The sequence below is a fragment of the Marmota monax genome, unplaced genomic scaffold, assembly GCF_021218885.2.
Source record: "Marmota monax isolate L192 unplaced genomic scaffold, Marmota_monax_Labrador192_F-V1.1 WCK01_AAM20220418_F8-fsc00368, whole genome shotgun sequence".
NCBI lineage: Eukaryota > Metazoa > Chordata > Mammalia > Rodentia > Sciuridae > Marmota > Marmota monax.
In genome coordinates, this window is record NW_026695118.1 from 239,262 (window position 1) to 261,303 (window position 22,042).

The 22,042-nt window shown below is 60.7% G+C and overlaps 1 protein-coding gene across 1 annotated transcript in view; it reads left to right on the plus strand.

Moving 5' to 3' along the window:
* Elfn1 (extracellular leucine rich repeat and fibronectin type III domain containing 1) overlaps nt 1-21,250 on the plus strand; it is a 62,231-nt gene extending 40,981 nt beyond the window's left edge. Inside the window, exon 3 of the mRNA XM_046428167.2 lies at nt 17,499-21,250. Coding sequence (XP_046284123.1) covers nt 17,793-20,276 — 2,484 coding nt within the window. The 5' untranslated portion in view covers nt 17,499-17,792 and the 3' untranslated portion in view covers nt 20,277-21,250. The remainder of the gene's footprint in view (nt 1-17,498) is intronic.
* Nucleotides 21,251-22,042: the final 792 nt, after the last annotated feature.

Genomic DNA, 22,042 nt, shown 5'->3' on the forward strand with positions numbered 1-22,042 from the left:
TATTTCCTCAGAGGATTCACGCTGTGGTTCCTGTGATGTCATTAGTGGGGACAGTGCCCCTTGCAGCTGTGGCCCTGCCTGGGCCTCTCTGCCAGAGACCCTTTTCCCCTGGCCAGGGACCCTACAGGGCTGTCACTACCAGGGACCTTTCCTTCCACCTGGGCTGGCTCCTCCCCTCCACGCCTGCCCCCCCTCTGGCTCTGGCCCTGTCCTTGGCACCCCATGCAGGAGACCTGTCCCAGCCCAGGTCCAACTCGAGGCCCGTTGCTAAGCGGCTGTTCTATCTGAGGCAAGTTGCTTACCCTCTCTGTGCTCTTCTTTGGCGAGCTAGGGCTGGGGCAGCTCTGGCTGGGTCTCCTTGATGAAGGGAGCGGGTGGCACCTGGAGGCACCAGAGCCCCTGCTGTGCCTCTTCTTCAGCCCTGCCCCCCACCCCTGCACCCGGGCCCCTGTGTGGCATCCTGTGTTGGCCTCCATCTGTCCCCAGGTCCCCCTGCGGCTGGGGTGGTCCAGTGACACAGCACCACCCCGGGGGCCGGCATCTGCGGGGGTGAGGCCCGGGTGATGCCTGGGGTCCTTAGGGGCCAGGGGCTGGGCCAGCCTCAGGGCAAGTGCCCGGTGGCCTCTCCTGCACTGGCCGGCTGTGTCTGCGGTGCCCCAGGCCGGCTGGGCCTCGTGTCTGAAGTGTGCACCGTGCCCAGGCCCCACCTCCAACTGTGGACCCGCAGCCAAAGTGGGTGGGGGGGAAGGGGGAGGGGAGGGGAGGGGCCACAGGGTGGTGGGGGAGGGGCGGGGAGGGGCGGGGCCAGGAGGGAGAAGCCCTCCCAGGGCTCAGAGCCCATCCTGCTTCCTGCTGGACACGCAGGAGGGTGGGGGGAAGGCGCCCTGGGCATCCTGAACATCTACTGTGTGCAGGCGGCTCGCCTGAGCTCGCCCAGCTCACCTGAGTGGCACAGTGTGGGCACAGGCACGGGGGCAGAGGCCCAGGCCCAGCGAGGGCTCCCGGTGGCCCCTGCCACGCCCTGGCACCCAGCAAGCCTGGCTCCGGGCTGCTTACCTGACTCAGGCTCTGAGCCACCTAGGAGGGCGGCGCGGCTGCGGGCACCTGCTGCAGACCCACTATGCGCTCCGCCCAGGAGGTGTGGGGAGCCGGAGCCCCAGCTCAGCCCTGGAGCCCAGGCTGCTGGGGACATGGCTCCCACAGAGCTCACGGGCAGACGGACAGAGCCGGCTTCCAGGAGGGGAAGGGTGGCCGGAGGGCATTGGAGGGACTAGAGGAGGCCTCCCCAGGGTGAGAAGGGGCACAGGGGCAGAGCACAGTCAGCCGGGGGCCAAGGGAGGAGGAGGAGGAACGGATCTGTGTTCCCACTTCTTCCCCCCTGCCCCATCCCCGCATCCCCGGGATATCTCCAGATCCTGCCAAGCCTCCTCCCTTGTGATAAGTCCCTGTTAAGACAAGCTGTGATACACAGTCCTCCAAAAACAAGCGACTTTAAATAAGATAGATAAGTTGTTGCTCACTTACCAAAAAGCCCAGCGGGCTGTGGCCCAGGGCTGTTCCCCTGACCTAGAGCTCCGATGTCTAGAACCAAAGTGGCTGCTCTAGTTCCTACCATCACATCCTCATCTGTGCCCGTTCTCTTTAAGGGGGTGATTTGACCCCGGAACATGGCAACTGCCTTCTCATCCCACTGGCTGGGCTTTGCCCTGGGTCCTGCCTGGCTGGAAGGTCTTCACGAAGACCCTGCTTGAGCTTTGGGCTTTACGTTTAAAGGAAGGAGAAAAGAAAATGGTGACCCATGAGAGGCCTTGGCCTCACATTCTCGGACATTCTGAGCCTTCGGACCTTGAGGGAGGCCTGTCAGCAGGCCTGGACAACACGTGGGGACCGGGGCTGGCCACCCTGGTCCACTCCAGGGCCTCACCGTGGCCTGGCCTGCCCTCGCCGGTCAGGAAGGCAGAGCAAGTCAGCGCACAGTGTGGATGGGGAGGGCCCCGGGGGACGGCGACGGTGTGCATGATTCAGTGTCCACACTGCGCTCTGCTAGGAGCAGAAGGAGGCCACATCAGTGTCCCACAGAACAGCAGAGGCCAGGAGGCACCTGAGACCACTCCGCCCGTGCTCTGGCTGGGGAAGGCGAGGCCCAGGCCGCATTAAAGCTAATGAGAGAGCAGGGGGGGACTCGGAAAGGCCTCCCGCCCGCCCTGATGGCCGATTCCCTCCTCCCTCGCTGGCATGGACCTTGTCTCTCTCTCTTTTTTTTTTTTTTTGGTACCAGGGAATGAACTCAGGGGCACTTAAACACTGAGCCACGTCCCAGCCCCCTTTTTATATTTTATTTAGAAACAGGGTCTCGCTGAGTTGCATAGGGCCTCACTCCATTGCTGAGGCTGGCTTTGAACTTGCGATCCTCCTGCCTCAGCCTCCCCAGCTGCTGGGATTACAGATATGTGCCACCGCGCCCGGCCTTGGACCTTGGCTCTGATCGCTGTGGCATCCACGGGCAGAGGGTCCCAGTGCCAGCTCATCTCCTCCTGAGTATCCCCCCTCCGGGTCCAGATTTTTGATGTCCTGAGGATGGGTGCCCCGGCACAGGGTCTCTGAACACGGCCCCACCAGAGCCTGGCTCTGCCAGGGTCCTTTGGACACCCCATCCATGAGGTGCCGGCCTCTCAGAGATGGCCACACCCACAAGCTGCTTCTTCAACCCAGAAATGAGGCCCAGCCGGCAGCCCCTGGGCAGGGTCCCCTCTGAATTGACGATGCTCCTGTGGCAGCCACCCAGTCCCTCTCCCAGCGCAGGAGGGAGGAGGCCAGGACCTGCAATCGGGGAGAGGGAGGGGAGACGGGGTGGGGGCTTCCTCTGCCTGCCTCGATTTCCCCAGAAAGCTTTCCAAAGGTCCCCTGCGTCTGACGCCAAGGGGCTGTGTGACCCCAAGAATGGGTCGGGAAGCCACATCCCCGTCTGCAGTGAGCTCCCCCAGGCCCCATGCCAGGGCACGGGCTGGAGGCCTGGGCAGAGGGAGCCGGCTCTGCAGAGCCCTGATGCAGGCAGGAGGGGGACCAGGTGACCCCTTGGGGGCATCCAGAGCAGACCTGAGCCCCCGCAGCACCACAGAGCTTCTAAAGGTCTTCCTGCTCGGGATCTCCGGGCCTGTAGCTCAGCCCTGCCCTTCCTGGGCTGGACCCCGCTGCACACCCATCTCTGGCCTCCCTGATGTGCCACGGTCACTCACTGCCCAGCGTCCGGAGGCCTGGCCTGGGGCGGGAGGGACCCCACTGTGCCGCTCACTGCCACGTCCCCTGCTCTCCACCTCAGTTTCCCCGTCTGTGAAATGGGATGGTCCCGTGACTCTCTGCTCTGTCCCAGTGGGACGTGTGCCAGCCCCCGTGAGATCAAACACGTAGCGGGGGACGGTGGCCATGCCGGGGACGCCAACTCAGCAACTTAGCGAGACCCTGCCTCTAAAATAGAAAAAAACTAAAAAATAAAAAGGGCTCGGGGGGTAGAGCACCCCAGGTTCAATCCCAGTACCCCCACCCCCCAAAAAAACCCTCAAAATATAACATGTGCCAAGTCAGCTCATGTCACCAGGGCCACCAGCCTCTGAGTAACCGCAGGCTTTCCACAAGGGGGTGGAGGCGGAGATCTAGCCCTGGGCTCGAGGCCCTTGATCTCTGGGTGGCAAGTTGGGTCCTGTGCCCCCAGATGGGAACTAGGGGGCCCTGGGAGCCAGCCGCAGGGCCAGGGGATCGGCCTCCCCTGGCCTTGGTGGAGGCGGCTGCCCGGGCCTGCCCAGCCCTACTGGACCCGACCCCAGAGCTTGGTCGTGGAAGCCCAGTGTCTGGAAGCTCCTGGGAGAGGCTCCCAATTTAGAGGTCACGGTTTAGTCCCCCTCCCAGGGCTGAAGGGTCCCCTCTAGGGCCCTCTCCCCACGTACCCCACCCACAGGGCCCCTGGCCTCACCGCAGCCCCAGCCTCTTCCAGATGCTTTAACACGAGCTATAAAAGATTCACGGCATCTCAGATATTTAAGGAATCCCTCATGAATCTTTCACTAATTGTAAAATATTTAATACGATCAAAGGTATAAAGAATAATACAGTGAATACCTGAGCAGTGACCCCCCTCCCGGGGCAGAACCGATCCCTGTACACTGGGCACTCCCTGGGTACCCACTCAGGTCCCCTCCCGCTCCCCGACTTTCTTCAAAAAAAGGTGGGTTTTTTGGTACCTGGGATTGAACTCAGGGACACTTAACCACGGAGACACATCCCCAGTCCTTGTTTTTTGGTGTGTATTTTTTATTTAGAGACAGGGTCTCACTGAGTTGCTTAGGGTCTCACTAAGTTGCTGAGGCTGGCTTTGAAACTCACGATCCTCCTCCCTCAGCCTCTCACGATGCTGAGATTATAGGCGTGGGCCACCGCATCTGGCTTCTTCAATTTTTTAATTGTGGTAAAATACATGCAGCATAAACCTGACCATCTGAACCACTTGTGGGTGCACAGTTCAGTTGTGTGGTGCTTATTCACACAGCTGTTAAAGATCCTGTTCTCATCTTGATCTCCTCCTCCTGGTCCCTAAACTTAGTGATGATTATTCTCACACTTTTTTTTTTTTACATTTTGAACAAATTTGTATGAGTTCCAACACAGTTACACTGTTCACAAATCCAGAGCCTTTATATGTGGGCACAGTATGGCAGGAGGTTTGGGATGACCTACCTGGCAACTGGATGGTTTGTTCTTTTTCACTGCTGTATAGTACTTCACAGAGCGTATGCCCCATGATGCTTCAGTCCCTTGTCTTGGGGACATCTGGAGTCATGATAAGCTACCTTGCTGTGTACATCCTCAGACATCTCTCACAGCTCCACAGGGATATACCCAGGCCAGGATGGGGCTCCTGGACTTGTACATCTTTACCTGTTGTGTGGTAGTTGGGCTGGGCTACACTCACCAGAACAGTCAGTGTCCACCCACAGTCTGGAGGCTTCTGCACACACTCATCCTGCAGGCAGGCTCTGCACTCCCTCCCTCTCCACGTGGGCGGTCCTGTCCCCCATTGTGGGGATGTGCCAGCCCCTGGCTGGCCTCGTGACCTAAGGTGATCCCCGGGGCTCTCTGGCTAACTGACTCATGTTTCAGTGCCTCCTCTGCAACACAGGGACCGCGGCATCAGCGCCCAGGGTGATCATCACGGGTAGACGTGAAGCGCTCAGAACAGTGACTGGTGCATGGCGGGTGCAGTGGCTTCTGTCCTCTCCCCGAACTCTGGAACCGAGCTCTTGAGGGGCCCGAGCAGACGCCACCTCCTCCATTCTGTGCGGCACCCCCTCGGGTGGCCCCTTTGCCCTTGTCTCTCTTTGCCCTGTGCGGACCTCCCTGTGCAGTTGGGTGGTTCCAGCCACAGTCCAGCTGCAGGGAGTCTGGGGTTCTGACCTGCTGCGGCTCTCAGTGTGGGTGCAAACTGTGCTCACCCTGGGGAGCTGGGGAGAACGTAGCCCACGGACCCTCAGGGGACACCCCAAGGGCCTCTGTCCCTTGAACCACTGGCTCACGTGCAGGGCTGGCCAGGGCCTTGCTGGAGGCTGGGACCCCCAAGCGTGGCCATCAGAGAGGATGGGTGTGTCCTGCCTGGGTCAAGGCCCCAGGTCAGGATCTCCCCATCATGCTCAGCGCTTCCTCCCTGGGGCTCCGGAGGGAGGGAGCCGGGCTTTCCTCTGGCGGGGCATCTCCTGGGGGCTGGCTGGGGCTGGTCTTCCCGTCCGAGGGGCTGCATCTTGGGACCTTTGGCAGTGGCCAGGGACCCTCCTGGCCCCCTGTTGGGGACTTCCCTCCCTCTCTGTGGACACCTGCTGACCCCACCCTCTTCCTGGGTTCCGTCCACCTGGAGGCTCAGCCTCGATGCCAGTCTGTTTCATCCTGCGGGACTCCTGAGCCCGGGGACGTCCCCTCTCCACCTGTTTGCAGGGAGGGCCTGGGAGGCCAGAGGTCCAGGCTGCCCCGGGCTCCCCCACCCTGGGCTGGCCGGAGGAAGCAGGACCCTCTGCCGGCTCCCCACTGGCCTGTCCGCCTCCACCCACTGCCCCTTCCCTGTCCCCAATCTCCCCTGCGCCTGTCCCCTTGGCCAGAACCCCAGGCCCTGCGAGGGAGCCCCGGGTCCCTGATACGAGGCGTGTCCTCTTCCAGATCAGTCCTCTGTGGCCTTTGGGCTGTAATTAGAGTTTGCTGTTATTGGAGTGAGTCTTTATCGTCTCCGGGGGCCGAGGGGGCGTCACAGGCTGGCCTGGGCCTGCAGGGCCAGCTGCTGGGCTGCACCCCTGGACCCCTGCGTCCAGGTGCAGTCCACGTCCTTCCCCAAGGCAGTGCTCCCCTGACCCGAGGGCCCCTGGTCCAGTGGCACCTGCTAGACTTTGCTCACGTCCCACTTTCTCTCTCGTCCCCCAGCCCCGTCCCCCCAAGGAGAACCCAGGCGGCTTGCAGGGCCCTCACAGGCACTGGGCAGAGGCCCGCTTTCCTGAGACCCCTCGATGGACCTGCAGGGCAACATCACTGTCCCCTTTCCAGGACACAGAAAGCAGACACTGGGAAGACCGAGTGCTCTGCAGGCATCAGGATGGGGTGCAGGGTCCGTTCCCACCCATGCCAGGTCCAGTAGGGGAGTGGGACCTGATGTGCCGGCCACAGTGAGCCCGTGTGTCCACAACCACCTCGCAGCCCACTCTCGTGGTGCCATTAGTGACCATCGACAGCCCCGCTTGTCAGAGAAAGAAACTCAGGGCCAGGTGCTGTGGCGCACGCCTGTCATCCCAGTGGCTCAGGAGGCTGAGACACGAGGATCATGAGTTCAAGGCCAGCCTCAGCAAAAGCGAGGCGCTAAGCAACTCAGTGAGATGCCGTCTCTAAATAAAACACAAAGTCGGGCTGGGGATGGGGCTCAGGGGTTGAGCACTGCTCATTTCCATCTCCGGTACAAAAAAAGAAACTGAGGTTCAGAGTTTAGAAAGTTCCACCCAAATCCCCCAGCTGGTAGGAGGGGCCAGGAGACCAGCAAGGTTCAACGCCACCTGCCCCGTGAGGCGGGCATTGGCCAGCTGTCCCTGACCCCAAACCCGGAGCCCTCTGTGCTCACGGGTCCTTCCCATGACTCTCAGGCCAGAGCTGCTTCAGACAGATGGGGAAGGGGTCCTTGGGGAGAGCAGGGTCACCAGCTGCCCCTCTGCCCTGGTGCTTGCTCTCATATACCTGCCCCCAGACCCGCTGTTCTATGCTGGGCTTTGTGGTCAGGTGCTCGGGGCTTCTGTGGGCATCTGCTCTGCTTGGTCCTGGCTCCTTCACTCCCAAGCCAGCGCCGAGGCCCGAGGCCTCTTTCCAGATGGCACCGCAGCTGGGGACCCACCTGGGCCTGCAGTGTCTCCCAGCAGTGTGTTGGGAAGCCACTTCTGTCCTGTGCTGGGGGACAGAGCTCTGCCTCAGCCAGGGCTGGTCAAAACGGGCTCAGCCAGAGGGCCCCAGGCTGTGGAGAGGACCCAACCTCTGACAGGGAGGCAAGGGGGGGCAAGGTCTCATTTTTTGATGAGCAACGGGACATGAAGTTGAAGCCACCTTTCAAGAATCGGATCTGCTGGACGTCCCTGCCGCCGGCCTCGCCACTGCCCCCGTGACTGCCCGCAGGATGGATGTTCTGTGGGGACCGGGGCAGGGTCTTTCCTTTCCTTTTGCATTATCTGGGTCCCCAGCATCTATTGCAACGTCCTTCAGTCCCCGCGTGGATGACCCAGAACACAGATCGGCAGGCCCTGGGCAGGGGAGTCAGGGACAGTCTCCAGGCCCATCCTCCATGGCCTGCAGCAGTTCTCCAGGGCCAGCCCCTACTGGGTGGCCCTGTTGTCCAGGATGGCGGTTCCAAATCCACCTTCTGAGCCACCATGTTCCCAGGGGAGATGGCTCTGCCCTACCGGGAGCCCACCCTGCATCAGGAAGACCCAGAAGGCATGAAGGACAAAATGGGTGACCTCCCACTGCCGAGGATGACCCTTCATTTACAAAGTGGCTCACAGGGCCGCCTTGCGCCCCTGGAACCTGGGGTGGGGGTGGGGGTCCCCATCCCAAGCATCACTTGGATGAGTTGGTGGCCACTGTTTGGAGGAGGGAGTGACACTGGTCCCCACATCCCAAACCGCAAAGATGTCCAGGAAACGGAACCCCACGGCAGTCTCGCCTGTGAATATTGAATCCAAAGTCCTCCACAAGACACAAGCAAATCCAATTCGGCAGAATATTAGAGAGATAATCTGCCGTGATTATGTAGGATTTGCACAAAGAATTCAAAGATGGCTTAATATTAGAGAAATCTATTAATATAATACACGGTATCCGCAGGTCAGCCAGAATGTCGTGTTGATAAATGACAAAAGGTATCTGACAGAAATCCAATGCCAAGTTCTGACTTCAAAGTAACTGCTAAAAATAGACCAAAAAAAAGGTACTTTTTTTTTTTATCACATTAAAGAATCTGTCTCAGTTCAACAGCCAGCCTCATTCTAAACGATGACGTTTTTAATGATTCCCATTCAAAAACTTCTATTTAAAAACAAAAACAAAAACATACTTTTCTTATTGTCCAGAAATGCAGGACAAAGCAATAAGACATGAAACAGGATTACACGGCTCGCCTGTAGGAAAGAATTGCAAATCGTTTGCAGCCGGTATGATTCTGAGGCCCTAGAGACCCGAGAGAACAAACAGAGAAAATAATTTAATACGAGAATTTAATACGAAGGTACCGGGTTGGATATAAAACAAACATGCTACAAATCAATAATTTTCATTTGTACCAAGAACAGCCAGTTGGAACGCATAATAAAATCAACAGTCCCCTGCTCACAATGGCTACAATAAAAGAACAACAACAAAAAAATTTTAAAAATAATAAAAAAAACCCCAAGGAATTCTCCAGAATAAATTTACAAGAAAAATTGAGGTTCTTTATGAAGAACTCTATAAAGCTTTCCTGGGAGACCTAAGGGAGAGCAGGAGGAGTGCCGTGTGCCGCGCTGGAATCTCGGAACTAAATTTTTTGCAGATTCAGTGCCATCCCCTCTGCCACTGGGTGGCCAGTTTGGAAAAGCAAGAGAAAATAATTGCTCTTCAAGTTTCCTCTGAAAGAACATTCGAGTTAAAAGAGCAAAGAGAGCAGGCAAAGGGAGGGCAGAGAGAGGGTCTTTACAGGTGGTCGTGTCTCAGTGATGCAAACATCCATTTCATGGAGGGAGGGGAGGGAGGGACTGCCCCAGGATAGCTCAGTGTCACTGAGTGTCACTGAGCGTCACAGGAGGTCCTGCTGCGTGAGGGCTGGTTCTGGGCTTGGGAAGGGAATACTGGCCTCACCCTGTGCCATGAGCTTGCAGTCTAGACGACTTGAGATGGGGAAAGGAATCAGATCGCCGCCGTCCTGACTGGGCCTAGTGGGACTTTGTGGGTGCACAGGGCAGCCCAGCCCAGCCCCAGCCTGCAGTCCAAGCCCAGACCGACACTCAGCAGAGAGTGGGTGGGGTGGTGGGACGAGTTAGCCTTCCAGGTATCCCAGATGGCATCTTCCAGCAAACCCTAGAAACCCAGGTGGAGTGCATCCTTACACGTGGGAGGGGGGAGAGATGCAAGGACCATCATCAAGGCTTTGTGGATCTTGCTATGAGGCATGGACACTCTCTTGAGGGCACTGGGGAGCCACGCGGGGCTGTGGAGGGAGGAGGGAGAGACGGGAGCCTCACAAATCAACCAGAGGGAATTGATTATTCAATAGACGTGTCAGGACAATTTGTTGCCTGCTTGGGGGAGGGGGAGGAAATCAATTCTGATCCTTCTTTACACCAGAGAAATACGTTCCGGGTGGATTGAACGTTAAATGTGAGAATTCAGACCGTACGGCGCTGGCAGCTGCAGGCGGGCGTCCGGTCTCAGGGTGGCTCAGTGGTCCCCAGGCTGCCTGAGGAAGGCCGGTCTGGGGCAGACGGGGAAGGTGAGGGGCCTCAGGCCTGGGGCTGCCCTTCCTGCCAAAGCCTCTCAAGTGGGGACCCAGGTGGGACTCCTTGCAGATGAGCCCTTGGTGAAGACCTCCCGAAGGGTGGCCGTGGGGGGACTTGGTGTGGCGTGTGAGAAGGCTGGTGGCCCAGGAGCCTCCTGGAGGGGCAGGGCCTCTGGGGTGGCAGTGTCCCTGACCTTGGCTGTGGGAGTCGTGGGTACCGTCACAGCCAGACGTACAGGAGTCCTGGGTGGGACGTGCTGTGCTGGGATCCCCGGAGAGGGGACCCAGCTCTCCCCAACCAACAGGAGCATTTCCAGGCTTGGGTTGTGAGGGACAGTGACTGACCATTCCTGCCTGCTCTGTCCTCCTGGGACTCCGTTTCCAAGGAAGCTGGAACCCCCAGCACCCCCGCAGGCCAGGTCCCCTGCTTTATTAACATGACATTTGAGGGCTAATTGCTCATTCATAACTCCTGCTCAAAACCACGCCCACCATCTTTAGCTCAATTCACAGCAGCCACAAGTGTCTGAAGTCCCGGAGATGGGGGGGTGGTGGTGTGGGAGGGCTCCCAGGGTCCCCTCCCCCTCCCCTCCCCCCCTCCCCATGAGGGGCTTGCAAACAGCTGCTCCATCTCTGTGCCTGGCCTGGGTTGGGGAGCTGGCCTCAGGGTCCTCCAGGGGCCCATCCACCTCCTACAATGAGATCCTGCTGTCCTGCCAGGCTGGGGTCAGAGCTCAGAACTGGGACAAAAAAATCCTCGAGCTCAGGGTAATCAGAAAGGGCTTCCCAGAATTCAGGGGCTCTTGGAGGTGAGAGTACTACTAGGAAGAGAAGAGCAGATCTCCGCCTTCTGTCTCAAACCAGCCATCCCTCAAAACCACTGGAGGGATTCAGGTCAGACTAAAGATAGAACTTCCCAGCTGCCAGGGTTAGAAGAGTGTGGTGGGACGGTGCCAGGCGTGCACTGGACACCTAGACTCATGCCTGGTTTAAGCGATGTGATTTCCAATGGCGAGGGGTGGACCCGTGTTCCTGGAGAGGGTCACGTGCCGGTCCCTCGTCTCCAGCGGAAAGGGTGACACGCCGCCGCCGTCCCTCATCTCCAGGGGCCAGCCAGGCACCCTCCTCCCCGCAGCCCTGCCAAAGCCTGAGCGGGGAGCCATTGCAAAGTGATTTCTCCCTCCAACGGTGCCATACATCATGTTTTTTAATTTAAAAAGAGGCCCCGGTGGAAGCACAACAGACCATTAAATGTTTGGGTCCCTAATTAACTTGCGAGCAGCCTGGAGCTGCCGGACCTGGAGGAGGAGGGGTGGAGGAGCGGGGACCAGGCTGCAGGGGACCTGGGGATGCTCACACCACAGCACAGGGCCCCACTTGGCCCCAGGCTCCCTCTGGGGACGAGGGCGGTGGGAATCTCCGTTCCTAGCTAATTGCCTGGCCTCCCTCTGAGCCTCTGTCTCCTGGCCTGTCTGTGGGGGTGGCCCTGCCCGTCTCCCTGGGCAGAGGAGGGCTTAGTATCCAGCAGGCACTCAGTACGTGCAGACCACGGAGGAAATGAGGCCCCCTCTGTTGACACCCGAGGTCTGCAGAGGTCACAGACACCCAAGGCTATGGGTCACCTTCTCCAGTGACCCAAGTCTGACGGGAGGGAGGGGCTGTTGTGGGAAGTGGTCTCCGCAGCCTTCCCCGAGCCTGGCCTCCTGGAGGACAAGGTCAGGGCCCGCCCACTGAGGTCCAGCGCATACCAGATGCCACCCTGTGGCCAAGTCCCGGGAGCCAGGCCTGCTGATTCAGCGCTCCTGGGGACTGGGCAGGCCTGACCCGGAGCCAACCCCAGGGACAGCAGAGGAGCAAGGAGGCCAGTCCTTGGAGGGCATGAGGAAGCCCCTGGGTCAGGGGGAGCCCTCATGGGGCCTCCCCTACGTGGGCACCTGGGATGGTGGCCATGCTGTCCCACCTACCCACGCTCCTCTCCCCCACCGCCCAGGCCAAAGGACAGTTGGAGGAACAGGAGATAGATGCCCACAGGGAACCCTGCACCAGGCAACTGCCAAAGCCTTAAGTGATTGGGTCATGTCCCCACCCACAAAAAAAAAAAACCTGGGAGGGAGATGCCACAATTGTCTCCATTGGAGAGTTGGGTTCAGAGACGGTGAATGAATTGTCCAAGGTCACACAGCCAGAGTGTGGCAAAGCCAACATTCACGCTCTGGCCTGAGAGGGTCCTGTGCCTCTTGACGCAGCAGGGGTCAGGCCGGACTCCACCTGCTCTCGGCTCCCCCAGGTTGGTGCTGTTGTGTCCTGCAGCCAGGGGCCACAGCTTCCCTGACATGCCTGTCACACCCCAGAGGCTCTGCGGCAGAGCCAGGGAGACCGTTCTGGCCAGAGCCACGCTGCAGAGGCAAGGAAGCATCAGCAGTAAACATGATCTATCGGCCAAACATTGGAACGGTGAAAAGTTATCGATCTCTAACTTTCCGCCCATCTCCCCGCCTCCCCACGCCTGGCCCTCGGCCCACGTTTTCCCCGGGGGGTGGAAAGAAAGTCCATCAGCCAATGCCCGGCCCAGCCCTGGCCCCAGCCCCGGCCCCGCGGCAGGGCTACATGATGGAGGGAGGAGAGGAGGGTATTTTTAGACAGATGTGCTCCGTCCCAGCACGGCGGCTGCGATTATGCAAATCCGGTCATAAGAAGTTTAAAAGCCCGGAAACACCGTATTTCTTTATTTCATTAGCGGCGACAGGCCACAGGGTTGATGTGCCAGAGGGAACTTGTGGAGCCTTCCACACTGTCCCCGTCGTCCCCTGGTGACAGAGTGCTCTCAGCATGGGCACGGCGTGGGCGAGCACCAGTGGCCGGGAGATGTTGGAGTGACTCTGTGTCAGCGTGCACGGGTCGTGGGGGAGGCCAGGAGGCGTCACAAGGGCAGACAGACACCAGGTCCTGGACTTCTCACCGCAGAGTCCCAGAGACGCCTGGTTCGGTGATTCTGGGTGGGGAGCCTGGGTACTAGGGACTGAGTCCAGGGGCGCTTTACCTGGCAAGCTGTCCCCACTCTATTGCTATTGCTGCACCTGCCACCCACCGGGCGAGAGTGCTTTAGGGAAGTCAGATCCATGTCCTTCCGAGGGTCTTTTGGATGTTCCTGCCATATGCAAGATTCTAACTGGCCAGCTGTCCCCCGGGAATGTGGCATCTTTTACAGTCTCCCCCTAGGACAGGCAGCCCTGCCCCTCTGCTCCAAGCTCCAGCTGGGACACCCGTGGTGACTGGGGTGGGGTGGGGGGACCTACTTCCCAGGACTAGGTGGACGCTGCTCCTCAATGGGTCCCTCGGAGTGCCCCTTTCTGCAGGGGCCAGCAATGGTCCCCACCCCAGCCCCGTCCTCTGGGCTGAGTCTGACCTCCCAAACCTGACCTCGGGGTTCTGTGCCTGCCCCAGGTCACACACCAGGTCACACGTCGTTTGCAGATTTGGGAGAGTCCCCATTGTAACCACAAGGAACAAGCCTACCTGGGGAGCATTAGAGGAGGGACCTGAGGACACTGGGCTCCAAGGACAGCCAGAGGTCCAGGTGAGGACCCAACAGTGGGGACAGGAGAGAGTGGCCCATCTGAAGCCTGGAGCCGAGGGCACCTCAGCATCGAAGGGACCATCGCTGGCCCCTGCAGAAAGAGGCCACTCCTAGGGACCCAGTGAGGAGCAGCGTCCACCTAGTCCCGGCAGGTACCTGGGCCAGGTGCTGTGAGGGCAAGATAATAAAAGCACGCCTTTTGGACATGGCAGGAGGAGGTGGCCAGCGACCTTGATGGGAGCCAGCCGCAGAGCTGCGGAGAGCTGGGGTGGACGCTGGACGCTGGACAGGAAGGGCTGAGAGAAGATGAAGTCAGGAGATGGGACCAAAACTGCTGGCCTCTCTTCCAGGAAAATTTGCTATTAAGGGGAAGGGGGGGGCAGGGTGGAGGTTGCTCAAGTCCAGTCAGTTGGTTGCTTTGACGGAAGGTTCTAGAAGTATGCAGTCCAACACCGCAGCCACTGGCCACGTTTCTGGTGCTCATAGCCACAAGTGGCCAGCGGTGCTTGGCTGGACAGCACACGCTGAGCCTCTGCATGTGGCGCATGGCCCACGGCTGTGGATCACCTGCCCTGGGACAGGGTGCTGCAGAGGGGAGAAGGGATCACAGGGACCCGAGGGTGGCACCTTCCATGTCTCCTGAAGCCTGAGACACAGAGGAGACAGTGCAGTAGGTGGAGGGAGGGGACCGCTCACCCTTCCAAGAGTTGCAGTCGCCAGGGCCCAAGGCTCACCTGTGGGGCCCTGAGTCTGGGGTGACAGGTGGGCTGAGGGCCGCCCTGTGCAGGGTCTGTGCCCCGCCTCCGGCCAGCCAGGCCCAGCACTCTAGCACAGCCCCCGGGGCTTGATGGCTGAGAACCTGAGCCCAGGGAGAAGGGACTGGAGTGGTCAGTGAGGGGTGCCCAGGGCCGGGGAGCGAGGGAGCCTGGCCAGAGGGTCTGTTCAGCACCCGCCCAGGGGATCCTCATGTCCCTGCACAGCTGTTCCTGGTGTCAGGCCGTGGCCTCCATCCTCAGGGCCCCCAGACCCGTGCGGGGGACAGTCTTTCCCGGGGGGCCAGGGTGGAGACTCAGGCCTGTGTGGCTGCCGCTCAGTCACCAGCCCCCTCCCTCCAGTCCCTGGCAGGGGGAGGCTCCGGGCTGATTCACTCGGTGACCTTGGACAGGTCCTTCTCTCGGGCCTCAGTGTCCCCATGTGTAAAGTTAGGGGTGGAAGGAGAACTTGGGGGTCCTTCCTAGGCTGAGGATGTGGGGCTAGAGAGGGGCAAAGGCCAAGCTTCTGGCCACACGGGGACCAGCCACCGGATTCACATCCTAGCCCAGCACATCTGCACCTGGGAGGTTTGGTGACAAGGCCAGGTGGGGGCAGGTGCAAAAGCTGGCAAGAGCCTGGCAGGGTGGCCACACCTAGAATCCCAGCAACTGGCGAGGCTGAGACGGGAGGCTGCAAGTTCAAGGCCAGCCTCAGCACTTCACCTAGGCCCTAAGCAACGTAGTGAGACCCTGTCTCAAAATAAAAATAATTTAAAAATGTGTGTGGGGGTGGGTGGGTGGGAGGCTGGGGATGTAGCTCAGTAGTTGAGCACCCTTGGGTTCAATCCCCAGTACCAAAATAAATAAATCAAAAAATAAATCCAGCACAAGATGGAAAACCAGGCCTGCCTGCCCATCACACAGGCCGGCCCAGCCTGATGGAGGAGGCTGCAGGGGGGGAGGTAGGAGAGACTCTCAGCGGCTTGAATGGACGCACAGACTCTTACACTGCCACATGGGGACGGGGGGGGGCAGGGGGGGCAGGAAGGGGAGTCCCAGCAGGGGCTGCCGCAAAACCCCTGGTACAAGTTCCCACACGTGCACACGTGTGTAGGTGGACATATGTACGTGGCCCGCATGTCGGTGGCACCCCACCCACACACACGTGCACAGGCCCACCGGCATGAACCCCTGTGCCCACGCAGCCCTGCCCTGGGGCCCTCATGGCGGGAGACGCGCGGCACCTGTGATAGGACTCTGTAGACCCTGTAATCCTGCTTAGCTTGACTTTGGGTTATTTTGAGCAAGAGATTAAGGTGATTACGATCACATTGCTGGGGCGCCACACTTCCTCGCTGGGCCTGCGGCAGCTCTGAGCACCCCCTTCTGGAAGCCTGGGGACAGTCCTGTGCTTTCCCAGCCCCTACCTGACACCCTCCACCTCTGCTGGGCTTCGGGCCCTCGGGAGGCCCAGGCGACACAGATCACAGGTTGGCACAGGTTCCCGGGCATCCCGGGCAGACGGAGCCTGGTAGGAAGGGAGGGGACGCCCTGGGGGGTGCAGGCTGCAGGTACCCCGTACTGTGCAATGCTCGAGAGGACAGTGGTGACAGAGATGAGCCCTCAGCCTTTCCTGGATGTCACGGAGCTCCCCTGCGACTGGGTTTTACGTGACCAGCCGCGTCCTCCGGGGGCCTCACTGCGGCTCTCCTGGCAGGCTCCCAGGCTTGGCCCCATCCTGCTGAGCCATTCCTGACCCCAGGTGTCCAGGCTTGGCTGGACCCTGCCCTGGGGTCAGCTCCTCGGCCTGCCAGGACCCCTCCACAGCCCCTAGCCCCTCTGATCTCTCCCCGTCTTTAGATCAGAAATAGCCTCTTCCCAGGAGCCAGATCAAAATGGTTCTTTATGAAGTTTCCAAAGAGGGGAAAATCCATTTCACATCATTATATATTTTTTTTCTCCTAATTTGAACCGCCTCAGTGCGGACTAGTTGCAGACGTCAATATCGGTGAAATACACTCGGCTGGCTGCCTGCCAGGCCAGAGAGCGGTGACAGAGGCCGGCTGTAAATCCAAACATTAACAAGCAAACACAAACCCATTTCTCCCTCCTGCAGGGAAAACACGAGGGGGCAGGGAGGTCGTCCTGCTGGGTGGGTGGCAGGGTCCCCCACACCTCGGTACTCTCAGCCCCGGCCTGCTCCCCGTGAGGCTCCCCACAGCCTGCAGCCCCGTTAGCCCTTGGCTGCAGCAGACACTGGGTGACGGATGAGGCACCTGTGCTCGTGGGCTGCGGGGCGGGGGGGACACCCTTGCCCAGCCACAAGGTGGGGGTGGAGGGAGACAGCTCAGGCCCTGGGACTGCAGAGTGCGGGGACTTCTTGGCCGAGCGGGCTCCCCCACTTCCAGATCTCGTTGCCAGACTCCACCAACGTGGGGGTGGGGTGCGGAGAGGGCACAGGGATGGGGTGGTGGCCTCAGAGGCCTCCCAGCTGATTCATTTGGGGAAACTGATGCTCAGAGAGGGCACAACTTGCCGGAGAGCTCAGACCAAGCCCCAACTGCTGGTGGCCAGGCCAGGCACCTCAGGATTAGTCTCTGAAGGAGCTTGAGAGGAGCCATGCTCCGGAAGGATCCTCTGTCTGGGCTCAGGACATCCGCAGGGTGCACTGGACCCCTACAGGGGGCCCTCTCGCAGCAGAAGTGGCATCTCAGCTCCCAAGTGGAGGGCACAGAGCCCAGCAAGGTCATTCAGACACATACATGTCCCCACTGGGGCAGCCCCTTCACCTGTTGGCCAGGTGACTCTGCCCCGTCTCTGGGCCTCAGTTTCCCATCTACCCAGGGCTATGCTCAGTGGGGAGTGGGCCACGTGGGTCCCGACTGCACGCAGTCACAGTGCCTGGGAGCCCAGCCACACAGGTGGCGTCACATCCCCTCTGCAGATGAGGAAGCTGAGGCAGAGGTGGGAGGAGCCCCAGTTTTTCTCTGTCCTCCTGCCTGCCCCCCGTGCCCCCCACCCCTGCGCCCTGAGGAAGCTTCTGGCCCCATTTTCCAGCAGAGGCTCTCGGGAGCCAGGACTCAGGCCACACCCGTCCAGGGGGCCTTGGTGACCTCTCTCCTCTTTTGTCTTGCAGCAGGGACTTCCACGGAGCAGAGGCACCAGGCGGAGCTGCCAGGACACGCAGGCCCATGGGGAAGGAGGCTGTGGTCACCGCAGACCTGGGGCAGACTACAAGGGGCCGCGGGCCGTGACAGAGGTGTTCCCCGTCCCCAGCACTCGCACCACGTGGCCATGCAGCTTGGGACAGGACACGGCTGAGAGTGCGGACCGCTCCCCGTCCCACCCCGTCTCCCCTCTGGGAGCTGCCGCCCAGCCCCCCACCGGGTCCCCTTGGGTAGGCTAAGCAGGGTCTTCCGCAAGGGTCCCGATGGCCGGGCGCGGGTGGGGTGTGCTGTGGGTGTGCGTGGCGGCTGCCACCCTGCTGCACGCGGGAGGGCTGGCCCACGGCGACTGCTGGCTGATCGAGGGTGACAAGGGGTTCGTGTGGCTGGCCATCTGCAGCCAGAATCAGCCTCCCTACGAGGCCATCCCGCAGCAGATCAACAACACCATCGTGGATCTGCGGCTCAACGAGAACCGCATCCGCAGCGTGCAGTACGCCTCGCTGAGCCGCTTCGGCAACCTCACGTACCTCAACCTCACCAAGAACGAGATCGGCTACATCGAGGACGGCGCCTTCTCGGCCCAGTTCAACCTGCAGGTGCTGCAGCTGGGCTACAACCGGCTGCGCAACCTCACGGAGGGCATGCTGCGGGGCCTGAGCAAGCTGGAGTACCTGTACCTGCAGGCCAACCTCATCGAGGTGGTCATGGCCAGCGCCTTCTGGGAGTGTCCCAACATCGTCAACATCGACCTGTCCATGAACCGCATCCAGCAGCTGAGCAGCGGCACCTTCGTGGGCCTGGCCAAGCTGTCCGTGTGCGAGCTGTACAGCAACCCCTTCTACTGCTCCTGCGAGCTGCTGGGCTTCCTGCGCTGGCTGGCCGCCTTCACCAACGCCACGCAGACCTACGACCGCATGCAGTGCGAGTCGCCGCCCGTCTACTCCGGCTACTACCTGCTGGGCCAGGGCCGCCAGGGCCAGCGCAGCATCCTCAGCAAGCTGCAGTCCGTCTGCACGGAGGACTCCTACGGGGCCGCAGTCGAGGTGATCGGGCCCCACCTGGTGCCAGGTCGCTCACAGCTGGGGCGCTCACCGCCACCACCGCCACCTCCCGAGCCCAGCGACGCGCCCTGTGCCTACGACGAATGCTTCTCCGGTGACGGCACCACCCCGATGGTGGCCACGCTGGCCACCCAGGCCGAGGCCCGTCCCCTCATTAAGGTCAAGCAGCTGACCCAGAACTCGGCCACCATCACTGTCCAGCTGCCCAGCCCCTTCAACCGCATGTACACGCTGGAGCAGTACAACAACAGCAAGCCCTCCACCGTGTCCAAGCTGACCCAGGCCCAGGAGGAGATCCGCCTGACCAACCTGTACACGCTCACTAACTACACCTACTGCGTGGTGTCCACCAGCTCCGGGACCCAGCACAACCACACATGCCTCACCATCTGCCTGCCCAAGCCGCCCAGCCCACCCGGGCCGGTGCCCAGCCCCTCCACGGCCACCCACTACATCATGACCATCCTGGGCTGCCTCTTCGGCATGGTGCTGGTGCTGGGTGCCGTGTACTACTGCCTGCGCAGGCGGAGGCGCCAGGAGGAAAAGCACAAGAAGGCGGCGGCAGCGGCGGCGGCTGGCAGCCTGAAGAAGACCATCATCGAGCTCAAGTACGGGCCAGAGATGGAGGCGCCTGGCCTGGCTCCGCTGTCCCAAGGCCCACTGCTGGGCCCTGAGGCTGTGACCCGCATCCCGTACCTGCCCGCGGCCACTGGCGAGGTGGAGCAGTACAAGCTGGTGGAGAGCGGAGAGACGCCCAAGGCCAGCAAGGGCAACTACATCGAGGTGCGCACGGGGGAGGCTCCGGAGCGCAGGGACTGCGAGCTGGGCCGGCAGGGCCCGGACAGCCAGAGCTCCGTGGCTGAGATCTCCACCATCGCCAAGGAGGTGGACAAAGTCAACCAGATCATCAACAACTGCATCGATGCGCTCAAGTCCGAGTCCACCGCCTTCCAGGGTGTCAAGTCCGGGGCTGTGTCCACAGCCGAGCCGCAGCTGGTGCTGCTGTCCGAGCCGCTGGCCGGCAAGCACAGCTTCCTGTCGCCCATGTACAAGGACGCCTTCAGCCACGGCCTGCAGCGGCACCACAGCGTGGAGACGGCGCCGGGGCCCCCGCGGGCCAGCACCTCCTCCAGTGGCGGCTCCACACGCAGCCCGCGGGCCTTCCGCGCCGAGGCCTCAGGTGTGCACAAGGCGGCCGAGGCCAAGTACATCGAGAAGAGCTCACCAGCAGCCGACACCATCCTCACTGTGACGCCCGCGGCCGCCGTGCTGCGGGCAGAGGCCGAGAAGGGCCGCCAGTACGGCGAGCACCGGCACTCGTACCCCGGCTCGCACCCGGCCGAGCCCCCGGCACCGCCCCCGCCCCCGCCCGCCCACGAGGGCCTGGGTGGACGCAAGGCGTCCATCCTGGAGCCCCTGACCCGGCCGCGGCCCCGCGACCTGGCCTACTCGCAGCTGTCCCCACAGTACCACAACCTGAGCTACTCCTCCAGCCCCGAGTACACCTGCAGGGCCACCCAGAGCATCTGGGAGCGCTTCAGACTGAGCCGTCGGCGGCACAAGGACGAGGAGGAGTTCATGGCCGCCGGCCACGCCCTGCGCAAGAAGGTCCAGTTCGCCAAAGACGAGGATCTGCATGACATCCTGGACTACTGGAAGGGCGTGTCCGCCCAGCACAAGTCCTGAGCCCTCGGCCGGGCACCCCGTGCCTCGCCAGCCCTCCCCGAAACTCGTGATGCCCACTGGACCAAAAAGGATACGAGATCCACCGCAGCTATTTGTAACTCAGAGACTCTCACCGGGGAAACCCGACGCACGCGCACAACACAGGAAGGTCAGAGCCAGGCCCTGCGGACCGCGGGGAGGGGCCGTCAACCCGGACGGGTCAGGCGCTTGTCCTGAGGCGCAGCACCTGCGCTGAGGTGCGCGGGCCAGCAGACCGAGGGAGCAGCGCGCGTGCGCACACACACGCACATACATGCACACACACGCACGCACATACATCCACACACACGCACACACCACACACACATACACGCACCCATACACACACACGCACAGAGGCACACGCACACACATGCACACCGGGGACTTCGGAAAACTGTGTCTTAGGGGTGGGGGTGGGGGATTTTTTTTTTCATTATCTTTCCTCTTTTGACTCTTCTCTGCCTTTTCTCTTTTCCTCTTTCTCTTTCTTTTCTTCCTTTTTTTAAAAAAAATAATAAAAGTAAAATTCTTTACAAGATAAAACCCTTATCGTGGGGGGGGGCGTGGCCAACATGGTCGCCTCATACCCCTCACCCCGCGGGACCTCCCAGTCTGTGGTCTTCTGTGGACTCTCTGTCCAGCCCGTCTCTTCGTTGCCACCTCCGGAGGCCACCGCAGAGGGACAGAACAGATGCAAGGCGGAGCGGCCTCCAGGACCGTCCTGAAGCTGCGGACTCGGTTGGGAGGTGGAGGCCGTGCCTGTGGACGGGCGGGGTGGTGGAGGGGCTCGGCTGGGAAGCACTGTGCACCCCCAGCCCGGTCCCTGGTGTATACTCGAGTCGTTCCATTGTACAGAAAAATATTTCTATATTTGCAATGTTTGCTGTAAAATGAGAAAGAACAACAACAAAAAAATGACTATGTCTACTAAAAAAATATCTGCAAAGGAAAAAAAAAACCCAAATACCTGTTTGTACTGGGTTTTTACTTGCGTTTCAGGGGAAGATTGGGGGCTTCTTTGATGTTTAGTCAGGGCTGGCCTTGGGGTGGAGTGGCACCTGGAGTGGGTGACCATGGTGGGGGGCTGCATGTGGGGGAGCTGGGCAGCCCAGCTTGGTGGAGGAGAGTCCAGCAGCTTTGGGGGCAAGAGCCAGCGTGAACAGGACAGGAACCAGCCGAGTGCTCAGAGGTGGCAGTGGGGGTGAGCAGGGCCAGGGCCCAGGGTGTGCAGCGGCTCCTGGGTCCCTAGGCTGCTCCAGGGCCCGGTGTGTCTGGCTGTGCACACGCAGCTGAGGGAGTGTAAGCGGGCCTGGGTCTGCAGGAGTGAGTGTGACCTCGAGACAGGAGGGGGATGCGTCTGCATGGGGGCCCTGTGATGGCCAGAGCCCCCTCCTCGGATGGACCCCATGATGAACTGGAGCCAGCCCTCAGCCCACCACCATGCCCTGCCACCCCCTTCTCCCCACTCACCCACACCTGTGCCTCCAAGCAGCCTGCTCTGGTGCAGCCTCTGCTGAGTGAATGAGTGGCCAGAGTCCACCTGGGAAGAACATGGGCTTATTTAGAACCATTAGAGGAGAGGGGAGAAAGTCCCTCCCTGAAGCTAACTCCAGTGCTCCTTGCTGCCAAGACCAGTTACCTGCCATCCTGCCCTCGGAGCTGAGCAAGACATGAGGACTGGCCTCCAGCCCTGAGTCCACCTGCATCAGCACAGGTGGCCAGGAGCCACATCTCCCAACCATGTT